The 17,527-nt window shown below is 49.0% G+C and overlaps 1 protein-coding gene across 1 annotated transcript in view; it reads right to left on the reverse strand.

Moving 5' to 3' along the window:
- Positions 1-218: 218 nt before the first annotated feature.
- Positions 219-17,527, reverse strand: part of NTPCR (nucleoside-triphosphatase, cancer-related) — a 30,553-nt gene continuing 13,244 nt past the window's right edge. The window contains exons 4-5 of the mRNA XM_047759554.1: positions 8,061-8,267; positions 219-852 (exon numbers count right to left, since the gene is read on the reverse strand). Coding sequence (XP_047615510.1) covers positions 784-852; positions 8,061-8,267 — 276 coding nt within the window. The 3' untranslated portion in view covers positions 219-783. The remainder of the gene's footprint in view (positions 853-8,060; positions 8,268-17,527) is intronic.

Consider the following 17,527-nt stretch of genomic DNA (forward strand, 5'->3'; position numbering starts at 1 on the left):
TGTACTCCTTCCAGGCTGTGGCAGCCCCTTATTTTGACGGCATTCACTCCCTTTTCCTGGAAGAGAAACGGGGAACAGAGAGGCTTAAGAACATGTCGAAATGAATGAGGCTGGAGTCAGGCTCTGATCTGAAGCGACAGGGCTGAGCCCGTTGAGTATCAGACGTAACCAACATGTCTACAGACCACTGATCCCGCCCATACAAGGACTCACGTGTCTGCAACCAGCACATTATTTTTATTTTTATTAAGCCATAATCAAACAAACAAGAGATGAGTGGGGGGGGAGGACCTAAAATGGCTTTTTTTGAAATACTAATTTTTTAAAGTCAAATAACTGTTATCACGCTAAGCTGCATGAGACTGCAGCTGCTCCTGGAGAGGGTTTAATTTCCATGACATGCAAAGCTGAAGGCAGGGAACTCTCTTCTCCCTCTTCCCCGAGCACATTTATAAACTTCAGTGGGGGCAAATTCCATCTAATACTCCGAAAATCATTTCTCATTTCATAATGTACCCAAATCATACGCCCAACTGCAAGAAGAAATAAACAGAGAGCTCTCCGCATAAATAAGCCACGGTGGATTGTTAATCTTGTAGAGTCAATCCAGCATTAAGGCTAATTTGATCTTGTAAACATTTTATGGCAAACAGCTGTTGGGCTTTCCTTGGCAAAGCCTCCAAGGTTTCATAAAAGCCGAAGGCATAAAACCCTGACAGGCAGGGCCCTCAGGCTCCTCTCACAGGAATGGCTTCGTGTTGAGAAAAGCTGGGACCATCGTCTTCACTTCCTGCCACTCTGCACACACGCCACAATCTCCGGCAGAAGGTGGTTTCTGTTGTCCTTGGTGACCTGTGGGAAGAAGCGACAGAGAGGGCTTCAGGGTCCCTTTCCTTCCCTTCAGTGACCTACTCTGCCAGGGGACATCCTAAAGGAAGAGCCCGAAAGAAGAGGGGAGGGACAGGAAGCCTAGCTCTCCTTCAGGCCTCTGAGAACAGGCCGGAGGGGGGCACGAGTCCCACCACCAGCTTCACAGAAGCTGCACTCCAACAGTGACACGAAAGTGGGTTTCGATGATGAATGGATTTTAACCGTGGAAGGAGCCATGGCCTGCATGCAGCCAGTAGGAGGCGCTCTGGGAGGGGCAATGGGAATGCAGGCTGGGGTGTGGCCCTGAGTGCAACCTGACCTGGACAGAAGGGGTCTGAGTGAAGCCAGTGGAAGCCTCCCTGCCCCCGGAGGTGGGAAGCTGCCCTGAGGCGGGCCGTCCCCCTGAGGTGGGAAGGGCCCGCCCCCCAGTAGCTGCTCTGTGCTGAGTCCCACCTGGGTGCTCAGATGCTCCAGGTCAGTAATCTATTCATCTCCATGAGCTCAGGAGCTCCGACACCAGGCAACTCTGCACCTGGACATGAGGAGCCCAGAGAAGTGCAGGGACTGAGACCCCAGAGGCATGGGGCCCAGTGCAGGCCAGAACCCAGGCCCCAGCACCCCTGGGTGCTACCTCTGTGATCAACATGTCACAAAAACAAACACAAGTAACTGAGTTTATTCAAGCTTCACCTGATCTGTTATTTTTCTTTCTTCCACTGCACATGTCCAGTGAGTACAACTAGGGCATCCAGACGCTGCTGGGGTGCTGGATGGAGGGTGCTCCCCCAGTGAGGGCAGGCCCTCCCTTCTCCCAACCAGGGGTACGGCTCAGGCCACATTCAACACCACTGTCAGTGGGCGTGCTGTGGGGGATGGCCAGATGACTCAGACCAGGACCTTAACCTCATGGAGCTGGAAGCCCACACAGAGGTTGTGCCTGACAGGTGGACACGGGAAAAAAGGGCCTGAGCAGAATCGCAGTGCCAGGAGGCGCGTGCAGCTGGAAACCCCAGTGGGTGCAGCGTGCATGGTCCCCGGGAGGAGGGCTGGCTGTTCCCGCTGCAGACCTCACCCACCACATGGCGCAGTGTTAGGAGGAGCATGTGGTGGTCCTCGTGCCCTGTGCGCACCCGTCCTTCCTATGAGATGGCAGTGACTCTCCTGTGGGGAGACCCCGGTGCAGGAAGCCAGCCCTTGGTCACGGGGTGCAGGCTGTGCCCTGGAGGACTTCTGAGAATCTGCATCCTGATGTGGTGAACCAAGCAGCAAGTGGCAGCGGATGGGCCCCTGATACTGGTGTCCAGGACACTGTCCACTGGTCCTGGGCAGCTCTGGCTCCACTGAAAGAAGACCCATCCGCTTGGTCATCACTTTGATGACCAACTACACAGCTTTGTGAGGCTCCCTGTTGCTGTTCTTGCTTAAATTAGCCGAAGTCCATGTCTGCTGTGAGCACAACAGGAGAATCCCTGATGCAGGAGGAGGAAAGGGGAGGCGGGGAGCTGATGGTGGGAGGCGGCAGTGTGAAGGACAGTGGACACACTGGGGCACCAGCTCCCTCACAACCCCACTGGGAAGAATCATGCCACTTCTGCCTTCAGAGTCTCTAAGAGTTTACCATGTGCCCCCAAGGACCGTGGGGGGGCGGGGACATCTGGGGCACTTCCTCCTTTATGGACCTTTCATCACTTCTTTAAGTGGGAGAGAAAGGACAAGACGCTGAGCTGGGACAGGAGGAATGAGAGGAAATGAGAGGGAAGAAGTGAAGAGGGAAATGGGGCGGGGAGGGGGGAAAGAGGAAAGGAAGGCCATGCTGCACCCAGATAGAAAGAACCAAGGGCTTGCTGGAGACACACGGTCCCAGACATCCCTGGGTGAGGGTGGGGGGGCTTCCTTCTCCATCCAGCTACTAAGAGGAGCTGCCACTAATGGAGCACAGGTGATGGACTCAGCAGGGCCACACTGGACAGTCCCCACGTAAAGGGATGAGACACTTGAGGTGATGACACTTGAGGAAGCAGCATCAGCTGGCTGTAGGCAGGACAGCTTCCCCTGGGTCATCGCTTCCAGTCTCAGCCCTATGATGGAATCCTGGGGGGGCGTCTGAAGTGACATTTAAGGTGACATGGTGGAGAACTCCGCTCATTACCCCAGATCCTAGTCCTGGATGGGCTGTTTAAGGGGCACAGCCAAGGCCTGCAGGGAAGTAGGACTTCATGGGCATGAGGCTCAGAGGTGACAAGAAAGCACCCCAGGTGTCCTGATGGAGCCCCACTGGAGCTTCAGGGGTTGAGGGGCTGTAGCAGCGAAGTGCCCCCGTGCCTCCCTGCCACCATGCATGTTTTCATGTGCTTCTTGGTTATTCATCGATCTTTGGAGAAATGTCTTTGCAGATTCTGTGCTCCTTTTTTAATTGGTTTATCTGCCTTTTTTTTATTACTGAGTTGTCAGAGTTCATTACATTGAGTTATCTGTATTCTGGGACACACGAGGTCTCTTATCAGATATATGATCTTTAAATATTTTTCCCATCCTGTGGGTTGTCATTTCACCTTCTTGACAGTGTCCTTTGAAGCACAAAAACTTTCAATTTGGGTGCAGTTCAATTTATCTGTTTTCTTGTCACTTGTGCTTTTGGTGCTGTATCAGAAAAGACTCTTCCTGACCCAAGTTTTCAAAGATTAACTCCTATGTTTTCTTCTAAGAGCTGTATCATTTTCATTCTTAAATTTGGATCTATGACCTATTTTGAGTTAATTTTTGTGTCTGATGTGAGAATAAGGGTCCAACTTCATTCTTCTACACGTGGATGTCCAGTTTTCTAGCACCATTTGCTGCAGCATCTTTTGTTGAAGATCAGCTGATCACTGATGGAAGGGTTTATTTCTGGACCTTCAACTCCATCCCAATGATCTAGTGTCTATCCCTGTGCGAGTACCTCACTGTCTTGATTACTGTAGCTCTGCATAAGTTCTGAAATCAGGAAATATGAATCTTCCTTTTTTTCAGCTGGGTCCTTCGAACTGAATTTTAGAATTAGCTTGTCAATTTCTACCAAAAAACCCCTGCCTGCTGACTTTTGACCTAAGGTTGGCAAGTGCACTTTTGCTCCTGTATCTACACAAGTCTGTGACCCAGAAACAGCAAAAGATCCATGGTCGGGAAGGGTAGGTCTAAAAGCCTCCAAACTGGTGGGAAGCTGGGCCCTGGTTCCCATTATTCTTGTGATCTTACAACCCATGGGCAAAAACTAAAAGAATAAAAACTGCTTTATGGAAAACGAAAAGTTTAAATAGCTCTGAATTCGGAGTGGTAGAATAGCCTTTAGTTACAGTAACACTTTCATAAAATAGAAAAAAGAAGTAATTTCTAGGACTCTTAAAGTGATCCGAACCATCGGTACCCACGAGGGTAACACAGCAGGTTTTGGGGTCTGAATCCTGAGCCCCACCAAGTGCATGACCTCGGACGAGGCCCGCTGGCTCTCACTGATAACCAGGCTGCCGTGATATCCTGGGCACTGATGGACCTCGGCGTCACCTCCAGGTGCCCCAGGACTTGGGGGCCACCCTGTATCTTGACCCCGTGTCTCTCTGTCCCCTCAGCTGACAACCTGCTCCAGCACCTCCATCAAGGAAACATTTCCAGGGAAATCAAATGAAATATGCTTTTGAAATGCCACCAACATGACTGAACTCTCATTTTTTTTTTGATTACAAGTGATGGGCAGGGGTAGGATGAAAGTTTCCACATCACCGAGTACCACAGGTTTGCTCTTTTCTTGGGGAATTTCTAATGCTCCACCTTCTAGTTCACTGGTTCTGTCTTCAGCCATCTCTGCTCTGCTGGTTGGTCTGTCCACAAACCTCTTTATCAGTTACTACATCCTAAGTTCTGAAGTTTTCATTTGATTCTTCGTTATAGTGTCCATATCTTTGTGAAACCTTTTGATTTCTTGGCTGGGATTTTCTATTTTTCATTTCTTTCAAGTGGGTTTATAACTGATGGCTGAAGCACTTTTGTGATGGCTGTTTGAAAATCTCTGTCCTATAATTCCAACATCTGTGTCATCTTGCTGTTGGCTGTTTTGCTTTTTCACCCAGGGTGACCTTCCTGGTTCTTGGCATGACAACTGTGTCTCTTGGGCTCTACCTGGGGTCCCCAGCCAGCACACCTTCCTCCTCCACCAGTCAGGTCTCCTTATGTCTGATCCATGATGTCCCACTGATCGGGAGGAGGGACAGGGAAGAGTGTGTCTATTCCACTTTGTCTGGAGCTGGGAGTGTCCTCAGATGCTTTCTGCAAAGAAAGGCTCTGTTCACCTGACCTACTAAGCACAATGGTCGAGCTCATACAAGTAACTTTGAAACTTATACTTTCCCCCATGTCAGGAGCTCAGTCCCATCCCCACAGCCCGTACATGCTCACTTTAGCACAGAAAGGCTGCCTTCCCCACTGCCCAGAATGTAGTTCCTTATCTGGAATGTTCTCCCTTCTTTCCTCCACTGCCCCATCAGAAAGCCACCCAAGAACCACTCCTTTCCAACCCCTCTCCCCACTCCTCCTGTTCACGCAAGTCTCCTCACCTCCAGATTTTAACTCTCCCATGGTCTGTTTTTCTTGAGGAAAGGGAACCTGCCTCACATGTGCTTTATCATAAACTAAGTGCTGGATGCAAATGATGCTCCAAAAATGAATTCGGGTAACTATGCTGCATATTAGAAAGGGAAAGAACCGAAGAAATCTCTAATCCAACCCTAAATCTGCAGATAAGGAGAATCAGATTCTTCATGTATAAAATACACACAGAAAAGATCACATGAGCCCCAAAGGGACACAAGACAGACAAGAATAATGGGGTATGTGAGTCCTTTTCTTTTACATAATTAACCAAAAGTTAATTGCTTTATTTATACATCATTAGGAGCGACGATTACCTTGCCTAGAGAATAGCCTCCTAGCTTAGAGGATAAAGTGCAGGATTGTCTTAAGACCCAACACTTGTTTCTGGAGGTAACAGTCAACTCCCCTCAACCCCATTTTAGGACTATTACATTCCTTTGCAGAAAGAGCCAATCCCTGGGGTTCAGCGTCAGCAGTTTCCCAGCCTTCCAGCCCGGGAGCTATCTGGTCTGAATATTAATTGTCTTTCATCTTTCACTAGTCATTGACTCTATTTCCACAGAAATTAGAATCACAACCAAAAACTCCGACAGGGAGGCCATGCAAAGTAAGGAACGGAGAAGGCAACAAGGGCCCACATCCACCACAGGAGTGAGCTTGCGTGGCTCTCAGGCCCTGGTTCACGGTCAGCGCTTTGGAGGGAACTTCCCTGACCACCAGCCCCCTCTACCACAGTGGCCCGGTTTACCAGCTTTGCCTGTGTCCATATCTGAAATTCCCTAACTGCTTGCTTACATTTCTGTTATCAAGCCCCTCCATTAGCATGTCAGCTCCAAGGGGACAAGGACTTGCCAGTCTTGTTCCGCACCAAGGCTCAGTGCGAGGCATAGGAGCTGCTCAATCCATATTTACCAAGTAAGTGAGAGGACAAATGAAGGAAGCTGTGCACACACACATTTCTCCAAGTCTGGCTGGTCTAACTCTAATGGCTGTCTACTGTCCCCAAGGTACCCCTGAACACTGTGGTGACATGGGGATGCCTCACCAGGGCCAGATGGCCATGGTGACATTGACCAGCAATGGGAAGTGCTCACTTGGACTACGCACCTGGAGTGCACGCCCCACCCTCCCCACTAGAGTGGCCCTTCCTGGCGCCTGCAGGGGGGTGGAGGGAGGGGATGAGCAGAGTGATGTGGCTGTCACTGATGCAAACTGAGGTGGCACAGGGAAGACAGCATCTGGGGAGAAAGGAGACAGGGAGACAACAGGAGAGAAACGCAAGAAGGTGGGACAAGCGCCAGCAGGGCCATCAGAACCCTGATGACAGCTCAGACACTGCCACTGAGCACTCACTTTGCACGCGTGTCCACCACGGGGCTCCTCCCTCTGCAGGCCCGTGGGGACCCCAAGGCCATGTTCAGACTATCAGCTCAGGGTGGGGCATCTTGCCAGCTCCAGGGTGATGCCCTCACTGCTGGTCTGCAAACTTCACTCTGCCTAATGAGACCCTCACTGTGCTGTTCACGTGGCCACTGCAGACTTGGCCTGTGGCCAGTGTGGCTGAGGGAAAGCTCTCTCCAATGTAGTGCAAATGTAAACAGCCACATGTGCCTACTTTCCATGGACTGGGCAGCACAGGCAGCACGTTCCCACCCCCTGGGAAGCTCTCTGGATGGTGCTGCTCTATAGCGTTTGGAAGCTGTGCGTGGAACTGTAGCCACAGCAGCCTCTCCCCACCAGCAGGTTTCAAAGGGAAGCCTCTATTTTTTAAATTTTTATTTATTTTTTATTTTTTACTTTTGGCTGTGCCCATGGCACGTGGAAGTTCCCAGGGCAGGGATCAAACCTGTGCCACAGCAGTAACCCAAACCGCTGCAGTGACAACGCCAGATCCTTAACCACTAGGCCACCAGGGAACTCCACAGGGAAGCCTTTAAAATGAAACAGCAGGAGCTCCTGTTGTGGCTCAGTGGTTAATAAACCCAACTAGTATCCATGAGGATGTGGATTCAATCCCTGGCTTTGCTCAGTGGGTTAAGGATCCCACATTGCCGTGAGCTGTGGTGTAGGTCACAGCTATGGCTCAGATCTGGCATTGCTTGTGGCTGTGGTGTAGGGCAGCAGCTATAGCTCCAATTCAACCCATAGCCTGGGAACCTCCATATGGTACGGGTGCAGCCCTAAAAGGACAAATAATAATAATAATAAAATGAAACAGCAGTTATTTGCTTCTGTCTCCCACCCTGACCATCACCCTGGGAAGAGATGCACTCAGACTGGGAGCACAGCTGCCTGGCATCTCTGATGCTGGCGAGCCCTGGTGCAGGCAGGAGGGGGAACCGCAGGAGGAGCCAGGCCCCTCGGGAGGCTCCCCACAGGCAAGTCTACTTTGTCAGTGACTAAGGGTCTAATTCTAGTTCTATAAGGGAGCAGAAAGTCAGACTCATTGATATTCTAGCATAAGGGGAAAAGTCATAGTAACTCAGAGCCAAAGGAGCTCTTTTGAGCCTTGTGCTCTCTCAGGAACCTGCTCCATCTCTTTGAGGCCAAAGGCCTGGAGTACTCACACTCAACACTTTAACGTCATTTCTTGTTCTGATCTCTTCCACGAGAGCCAGCGGCTTTCCTTTGGGTACAGGGATGGTGCCAAGGATGACGGTACCCGGGGTGGACAGGGTCTGGCGGACGGCCTGGATGAACGGCTGGCTGAAGAGCTCCATCTTCCCCACTTCATCAATGACACACACTCTCTGCCCCGGGCTGTTGGAATCTGCCTGAGGATGACAAAGACAGCGACGGGGACAGCAGGTCACATGAGGCAAAGGGCCCATGGGTCCCTGTACCATCACTCGCCAGCTGCAGTCACAGCAGGGGAGGCAGCCCTGCTTCTGGAGTTGGGGTGGACTCCCTGTCCACACGGAGCAGCCAGGTGGCAAATGAATCAAGGAGAGCTCCCGTGGAGACCCCAGCCCCCAGGAAATCCAAGTCCCCGAGCACCCAGTTTTCCTGGCAAGTTTCACTCCCCTAGAATAGTCTCTATATTTACACATACCCAGGGAATAAGCAGGACCCAAGTGCCTCAGGTCTAAAAGAAATGAGACAGCAAGCCTGGGAGCCCCTATTAGTAACACTGGCCTCTTTTCTTTGGTTTTGAGTTGTGTGAGATTATGAGATTCCCCTTCTGCCAGGAGCAGCCAAGCACTGTGGGCAGACACTGTGTGTGTCATCATCTGCACTACTAGGGTCGGGGAAAGAAGGGATCATTAAAAGGAGTCCTAGGTTAAAAAAAAGAAAAAAACCAGCAAGCAGGTCATGCCCTTTAAATCTCAGATTCCCTTTCTAATGACTTTATGCCTATGGACACTTCCACTACGTCCTTGAAGACCCCACTAGGAACAGGCACAGATGCCAGCTTCCAAGGGTCCTAAGGATCCCCAGCTCCTGGGATGGGCACCCTGTACAGACCCCTTCCCCACAGCGCCAGGGCAGGTCTGTGTGGTCACCAGAGTATGATGGAAGGGATGGTGACACTTCTGTGAGTAGGGGAAAGATGCTGCTGCAATGTTGGTCTCAATCTCTATCTATCCACTATCTATCCATTCTATCAACCCTATCTATCTATCTATCCATCCATCCCATCTATCTATCCATCCATCCATTCTATCTATCCACCTATCTGATCTCTCTCTCTCTGTCCATCCATCTGTCCATCCATCCATCCGTCTGTCCATCCATCCCAGATCACTTGTTTTTGGGGAAGATGCCTGCCATGCTGCAAGGACTCGCAGGCACCTGAAGTGAGGTCCAGGTGATAAGGAACGAAAGCTTCAAGCCAGCAGCCGTGACAGTGAGCTTAGAAGCCACAGGGCACTGCAGTCTCATGAGACTGAGCCTGAACTACCAGCTAAGCTATCTCTGGATTCCTGGCCCAGGAAAACTGTGTGACATAACAACTTTATTGCTTTAAGTTGCTAAATCTTGGGATAAGCTGTCACACAGCAATAGATAATGAATACACATGTCCTCTCTAGAAAGCCTTCCCAGAGCCAGCTGATAAAACCCTGAATAGTTCTTCCACAGCAGGGACACAAAAGAACAAACAACAAACACTTCAGTGAATGTGACAGACATATTTTACATATCTCTGCATAAATGATTGTTTTGAACACTGTACATAAAGCTGGTTTACAAAATCCTTTTCATTGTGGTTCCTATGAACTCCTTAAACAGTGACATCAAAACATTCTCAGAATGCATGGCTGAGTTGAGCTAGACCATGCTCACATTCCAAATTCCAAAGCTGTAAGAGTGGCTGTAGGTGGGGTGTGCAGGGTGATCAGTGACCAATGGGACTGAGGGCAGGTCCTGGAACCTCACACGGGCGCAGAGGGCAGGATGCTGTCAGAGAGCTGAGAGACTAGGAGTCAGAGGGGACCACACAAAGTGCGTGAGGGTCTACTGACTGTGCGGGGTCAGGAAGACAGTGGGGTAATACGAGATTGGAGGGAAGCACGAGAGCAGTGGCTTTCCAACTTGTATGTAAGTGGTTCTCTTTTAATTTTCATACTTACTATCAAGTACTATAACATATTTTCCCACTTACTGGCAGAAAGACCAGGAAGGGGTCCACTGTAATCACGAGAGGTCTAACCACAGCATGTGAAAGTTCCCAGGCTAGGGGTCCAATCGGAGCTATAGCTGCCGGCCTACACCACAGCCACAGCAATGCAGGATCCGAGCTGCATCTGTGACCTACACCACAGTTCACAGCAATGCCGGATCCTTAACCCACTGAGCAAGGCCAGTGATGGAACCTGCATTCTCATGGACGCTTGTTATGTTTATTACCGCTGAGCCATGATGGCAACTCCAACGTACTTCATGTTCACCTCTCAGCTGAGCTCCTCTGCGAGTGCTTATAATATACAAAGACACTTGCCTCACCTCCTAGGAGCAAAGACCAGGTTCTGCTCATCCTTTCCTTTCCTGTGGAGTTGAAGGGTTCAAAGCTGGGCGGAGACAGCCCATGCCACCCTCCGCTGATGGGGGGAAGGCGGCAGCGAGTGTGGAGGAAACCACGGCTTCAACATTTTCTTCAAAAATGAATGCCAGGAGTTCCCGTCCTGGCTCAGCTGAAACGAATCTGACTATCACATGAGGATGCAGGTTCAATCCCTGGCCTCACTCAGTGGGTTAAGGATCCAGCATTGCCATGAGCTGTGGTGTAGGTCCCAGATGCAGCTCAGATCTGGTGTGGCTGTGGCTGTGGCTGTGGCATAGGCCAGTGGCTACAGCTCCAATGTGATCCTTAGCCTGGGAACCTCCATATGCCCCGGGGGCAGCCCTAAAAAGACAAAGACAAAAAAAAAAAAAAAAAAGAATGCCAGGAGTTCCCGTTGTGGCTCAGTGGAAATGAATCTAACTAGTATCCATGAGGATGCAGGTTCGATCCCTGGCCTCGCTCAGTGGGTTAAGGATCCAAGGTTGTTGTGAGCTGTGGTATAAGTCACAGCTCGGTTTAACTTGGGGTTGGCTTGGATCCCAACGTGCTGTGGCTGTAGTGTAGGCCAGCAGCTAGAGCTCCGATTTCCACCCCTAGCCTGGGAATCTCCATATGACATGGGTGTGGACCTAAAAAAATGAATGCCAAACTTAGGAGAAAGAAAACAACTATTAGACACCTGTTTATTAGCATAAAAACAGACAATCCCATGACGGCCAACCATTCCAACCGGCCTGACTCTGATCAAGGGGTGTTGGGAGTATTTTGCCATCACCAGAGACTATGAGTATCGGTGGACATTGTCCTTCCAGCAGCCACTGTCTGAACACCAAACAGACTCCATTCTAGCACATCAAAATGATGGTTGTCAAAGTGGTCCATTCAGACAAAAAAAAGCAACTTGAAAGGATGTGTGAGCACCTGTGTCTGAGAGCTCAGTGGCTGCACATATGTCAGGGATCAGCCCCCACTCACCTTTCTCCACGATGCTCACCCACGAGAGCTTCCCGACGTCACTGAAACCTCTGCACAACGACACCTGGATGCACCGGCATACATCATTTTATACCAAGTGGAAGTACTCGTTTTGTTTTTATTTATTTTTTCTTTTTAGGGCCACACCCTTGGCATATGGAAGTTCCCAGGCTAGGGGTCCAATTGAAGCTATGGCTGCCAGCCTACACTGCAATTCACAGCAATGCCAGATTCCTAACCCACTGGGCAAAGCCAAGGATGGAACCCACATACTCATGGATACTAGTTGGGTTTGTAACCTGCTGAGCCACAACGGAAACTTCCTGGAAGTGCTCATTTTAAAACCTCAGCTTATATGAAATCCTCTTTCTCTCCAGAATTATTGACTTTTATTATCCAAGAACTACAGGAATCTCAACGTGAGACTTTTAATGAAAAACTGAGTTGTTTACACTCAGTTGAGATACAAAGATCAGAGGCAAGCCTCTAAAGCCTGTAAACACTCAGCCTATCTAAATAACACATGAACATATATTTGTGAGCTTAATAAAAGAACTATTACGTTCAAAATTGTTTTGGTTCTCTACGAGTGCAAGGAACTTTAAAAGGGAACAAAAAGTAAGCCAGGGAAGAGTCACCCAATTTATATCACTCCAAATTCTCTTCTGAGATGCTAAGGACAGGGGTAAGACTTTAGGGCCCAGGTCTGAAAACCATCAGGAGCAGGAGCCTGGCTGCCATCCTGTTTCCGGCCATGGTGATGGATTAAGGAGCTGGCTGTGGTAAAAGCACCGTGCACACTGCATGCACACTGTGTGGGGAGCAGCTGTTCTCCTCCCATCCCCTCCCCAGAGGAGGACAGCTCAGGCTGCATCACTGCCCAGGGCTGTTCTCAGTCGTCTGTGCCACTCACCGTGCTTACATTTCCACTGATGATACATCTTCACTGTCACAAAGAGTGGGAAAGGGAGTTCCCATCGTGGCTCAGTGGAAACTGATATGACTAGTATCCATGAGGAGGCAGGTTCGATCCCTGGCCTCGCTCAGTGGGTTAAGGGTCCGGTGTTGCTGTGGTGCAGGTCACAGATGTGGCTCAGATCTGGCGTGGCTGTGGCTGTGGCATAAGCCAGCAGCTACAGTTCCGAATTGACCCTAGGCTAGGAACCTCCATATGCCAAAGGTGCAGTCCTAAAAGGAGGCCCCTCCCACCCCCCCAAAAAATAAAGAGTGGGAAAAACTTCTTGGTGCAAAGTATACTTGATTTCCTCTGTTGGTTCTGAAGGAGAAGATATCTCCTTGGGATAGAGTCCTAAAACTGCCCAGCCAGGGAGAGAAGTTATGAATAACTTCACAGCTTTGGTTACATGCTTTCTAGAAAGATTAAATTAATTCAGAGCCACGAGGAAATAGCTTTGTGCCAGTTCTGCCAGAGACCTGAAAACAGTGTGATTCTTTTGGTCCCTTTGTTTAATCTTTACACATACTTTGAAGAAAGAAACTGTAAGCATAAAATAAACAATTTCATTCAACCAAAACACTGAACCAAGAAAAAGCTAATTACAGTCACCTTTGCCTTCGCCTGAATTATTTAAATAATAAATACTTCGGATGGTATTTTTTTTATTTTTATTTTTTGCTTTTTAGGGCCACACTAGCGGCATGCGGAGGTTTCCAGGCTAGGGGTTGAATCGGAGCTACAGCTGCTGCCCTCCGCCACAACCACAGCAACGCCAGATCCGAGCCGCATCTTCGACCCACACCACAGCTCACGGCAATGCTAGATCCCCATCCCACTGAGTGAGGCCAGGGATCGAACCCGCAACCTCATGGTTCCTAGTCAGATTCGTTTCCACCGTACCACAAGGGGAACTCCGGGATGGTATTAAGGTGACCTTTTGTTTGTTTGTTTATTTAAAACATCCGACACAAACTGGCTTCCAAGTCCGCATGTCTGGGACAGCAACTACTAAAAGTAATGGCAGCACTGGAGGTGTGCCTGCTGGAAGTCCTGCCCCTCAACTGCCCCCAGGTTCTGGGGAAGCTGGAAAGGCGAATGGTGAACACAGCAGCTGAGCAAGCCCAAGATTCCTTGACCCTGTTATTAGCTAAAAGGCAGGGTTCCAATTAGACGTTTATGTGTGTTTACTCCAAGCTTTAAAGTTTCGGCAGTCTGGTGGCATGGAGACCAAGTGTGCCCAGGGAGTAAAATCCCAGGCTGGCAGTCAGGAGGAGATGTCTAGACAGCCTAACACACAGCCACCCCGGCCCTTCCCTGCCTGCCAGGAGCTGGCTGTGAGCCCCTCCTGAAGGTCCCCCCAGGGCTTGGCCACCTGAGGCCCTGCCCACGAGGCACAAGAAACAGCCTTGGCACTTCCCAAGCCATGAGAACGATGATCCAGGAACAGAAACAGCAGCTGCTGCCAGCCAGTTTGGAGGGATTAAGAACCCAGGCCTCCTTGTGATCCTGGTGCTCCGGGGGCCAGACTGGACATCTGGGTTCGTGGGTGCCATGGCAGATTTATTGCTGGGTCTGGACCCAGTTTCCAGCAAACACAAATCAGACTGTTGATGTGATGTGATAGCCTCCCAAAGTACCCACCCCCCTACTCACTCCACTTCTCAAGAGAAACAAGCTTTAACCATGCCTACGTTCTGTACCTCCTAGCAGCCAGGGACCAGCACATCTACAAGCCCGACAGCCTCAGCCCTATAACCTCACAGGGCAGGTACTGACATATCTACTTCCCAGCTAAGGAATGTAGCCAGTCCCTGACCCAGCACCAGCCCACATGCAACACCGCCTACACAGCCTCCATGGGAAACAGGAAAGAAATGAGCGTGAGAAAGTCATCTAACCATGAAGAAACCACTCGCCTTGCCAATGAGAAGGAATATGTGTTTTAGCTTCGAGAGCCCTACAGAGGCACAGCCACAGACACCCTAATTTTTTTTTGATTAATCAAATTATTTTCAATTACTCAACTACATACTGGGGTTCTAGAATAATAATATCACCAGCCTCATCAAGTATAGAGAATGGCCCACTTTCATGGGCAGATGTGCCCTGCAGGTGAAGGGACCTCTGCCCTCCACCAGGAGTTCACCTCTTTGCTCACAGCAGAGGAGACAGGACCAGGCACCCAACATGCACAGCCTTTGCCTTGTGAGCTTGGCTCACGTGACATAAAGCGAGTACTGCATTAAAGTGAGTCGCATGAATTTTTTTGGTTTCTCAGTGCGTCTAAAAGTTACATTTACACAACACTGTAATCCATTAAGTGCGTAATAGCATTGTCTAAAAAAATGATGAGGAGTTCTGTTGTGGCACAGCAGAAACAAATCCAACTAGGAACCATGTGATCCCTGGCCTCACTCAGTGGGTTAAGGATCTGGCGTTGCTGTGAGCTACAGGGGGGGTAGCAAATGCAGCTCAGATCCTGTTTTGCCGTGGCTGTGGTGTAGGCTGGCAGCTGCAGCTCAGATTTGACCCTGAGCCTGGGAACTTCCATATGCCACAGGTGTGGCCCTAAAAGGCAAATATATATAAACATATATATATATATATATATATATATATACATATAATTATTACGAAAGGCTAACCATCACCAAAGCTTTCATCAAGACACAATCTTTTTGCTGGGGGGGCGGGTCTTGTGTCAATGTTGGTGGCCAAGGGTCGAACCCACATCCTCATGGACGGCAGTCAGGTACTTAATCTGCTAAGGCACAACGAGAATTCTCTCTGTAGCATGCAATGCTAGTTGACAGCATTTTACCACAGAACTTCTTTCACTTTCAAAATTGGAGTCAGTTCTCCCAAATCCTTCTGTTGCTTTACCAACTAAGTTTATGGAATATTCTCAATCCTTTATTGTCATTTCAACAGTCTTTAGAGAATCTTCACCAGGAGTAGATCCCATCTCAAGAAACTACTCTCTTTGCTCACCATAAGAAGCAATTCCTCATCTGTCAAAGTTTTATCCTGAGATTGCATCAATTCAGCCACATCTGCAGGTTCCACTTTTTTTTTTTTTGGTCTTTTTGCCTTTTCTAGGGCTGTTCCCTCGGCATATGGAGACTCCCAGGCTAGGGGTCTAATCGGAGCTGTAGCCACTGGCCCACGACAGAGCCACAGCAACAAGGGATCTGAGCTGCGTCTGCAACCTACACCACAGCTCACAGCAATGCCGGATCCTTAACCCACTGAGCAAGGCCAGGGATCGAACCCACAACCTCATGGTTCCTAGTTGGATTTGTTAACCACTGAGCCACGACGGGAACTCTAGGCTCCACTTCTAATTTCAGTTCTCTTGCTGTTTCCATCACTTCTGCAGTGATTTCCTCCACTGAAGTCTCAGACCCCTCAAAGTCATCCATCAGGGTTACAGCTGACTTCCTTCAAATTCCTGTTATTGTTGGTATTTTGACCTCTTCTCATTAATCATGAATTTTCTCAATGGCATCTAGAATCAGAATCCTTTCCAGAAGGTTTTCAATTGACTCTGTTCAGATCCAGCAAAGGAATCACTATCTATAGCAGCTATAGCCTTAAAAAAAATAAATAAAACCTTAAATAACAAGGCTTGAAAGTCAGAATTACTCTTTGAGTCCATGGGCTACAGAATGGATAATTTGTCAGCAGGGATGAAAACAACATAAATCTATAAAACTCATGCATCTCCATCAGAGCTCTTGGATGACCAAGTGCATTTTTTTTTTTTTTGCTTTTTAGGGCCACACCTGAGGCATATGAAAGTTTGAAAGTTCCCAGGCTAGGGGAGCTGTAGCTGCCAGCCTACACCAAAGCAACTCGGGATCTGAGCCATGTCTGTGACCTACACCACAGCTCACGGCAACGCCAATCCCCAACCCACTGAGGGAGGCCAGGGATCGAACCCTCATCCTTACGGGTACTAGTCGGATTTGTTTCTGCTGCACCACAAGGGGAACTCCCCATTTTTAATGAGCAGTAATATTTTGAAAGGAATCTTTTTTCTTTCCCCTGAGCAGTAGGTCTCAACAGTGGGCTTCATATATTCAGTAAGCCATGCTGTAAATAGATGTGCTGTCACCCAGGCTTTGCTATTCCATTTATACAGCATAAGCAGAGGAGACTAAGCATAATTCTTCAGGGCCCTGTGATTTTTTTATAATGGCAAATGAGCGATGGCTTTAACTTAAAGTCACCAGCTGCATGAGCCCCTAATAAGAAAGTCAGCCTGTCCTTCAACACTTTGAAGGCAGGTACTGACTTCTCCTCTCCAGCCATGCAAGTCCTTGATGTCATCGTCTTCTAATGTATGGCTGTTTGGTCTACACTGAGAATTTGTTTAGAGTAGCGGTCCTCTTGAATATCTGAGGTAGATCTCCTGGATCACTTGCTGCAGCTGCTACACCAGCATCTGCCGCTTCACCTTGCACTCTGATGTTGTGAAGCTGGCTTCTTTCCTTAAACCTCGTGACCCAACCTCTGCTGGCTTCAGACATTTCTTCTGCAGCTTCCTCACCTCTCTCAGCCTTTAGGGAACTGAAGAGCATTAGTGCTGTGCTTTGGGTTAGGCTCTGGCTTAAGGGAAGGTTGTGGCTGGTTTGCTGTTCTATCCAGACCACTAACGCCTTCTCCATATCAGTGATAAGTTTGCTTTGCTTTCTAATCATGCATGTGTTCACTGGAGAAACACCTCTAATTTCCTCCAAGAACTTTTCCTTGGCATTCACAACTTGGTTAACCGGCGCAGGAGTCCCAGCTTTCTGCCTGTCTCGGCTTTCAACGTGCCTTCCTTGCTAAACTTATTTCTACCTTTTGATTTAAAGTGACTCTTCCTTTCACTTAGAGGCCATTTCAGGGTTAATAACTAGCCCAACTTCAATTTTGCCCTGTCTCAGGGAACTGGGAAGTCCAAAAAGAGGGGGAGAGACAGCGGGAGGGCTGATCAGTGAAGCAGAAAACACACCCAGCATTTATCGATTAAGTTCACCATCTTACACGGTGGGGTTTGTGGTGCCCCCAAGACAATTTCAATAATAACACCGAGGATCCCTGGTCACAGATCA

Source organism: Phacochoerus africanus, chromosome 15, assembly GCF_016906955.1.
Source record: "Phacochoerus africanus isolate WHEZ1 chromosome 15, ROS_Pafr_v1, whole genome shotgun sequence".
NCBI lineage: Eukaryota > Metazoa > Chordata > Mammalia > Artiodactyla > Suidae > Phacochoerus > Phacochoerus africanus.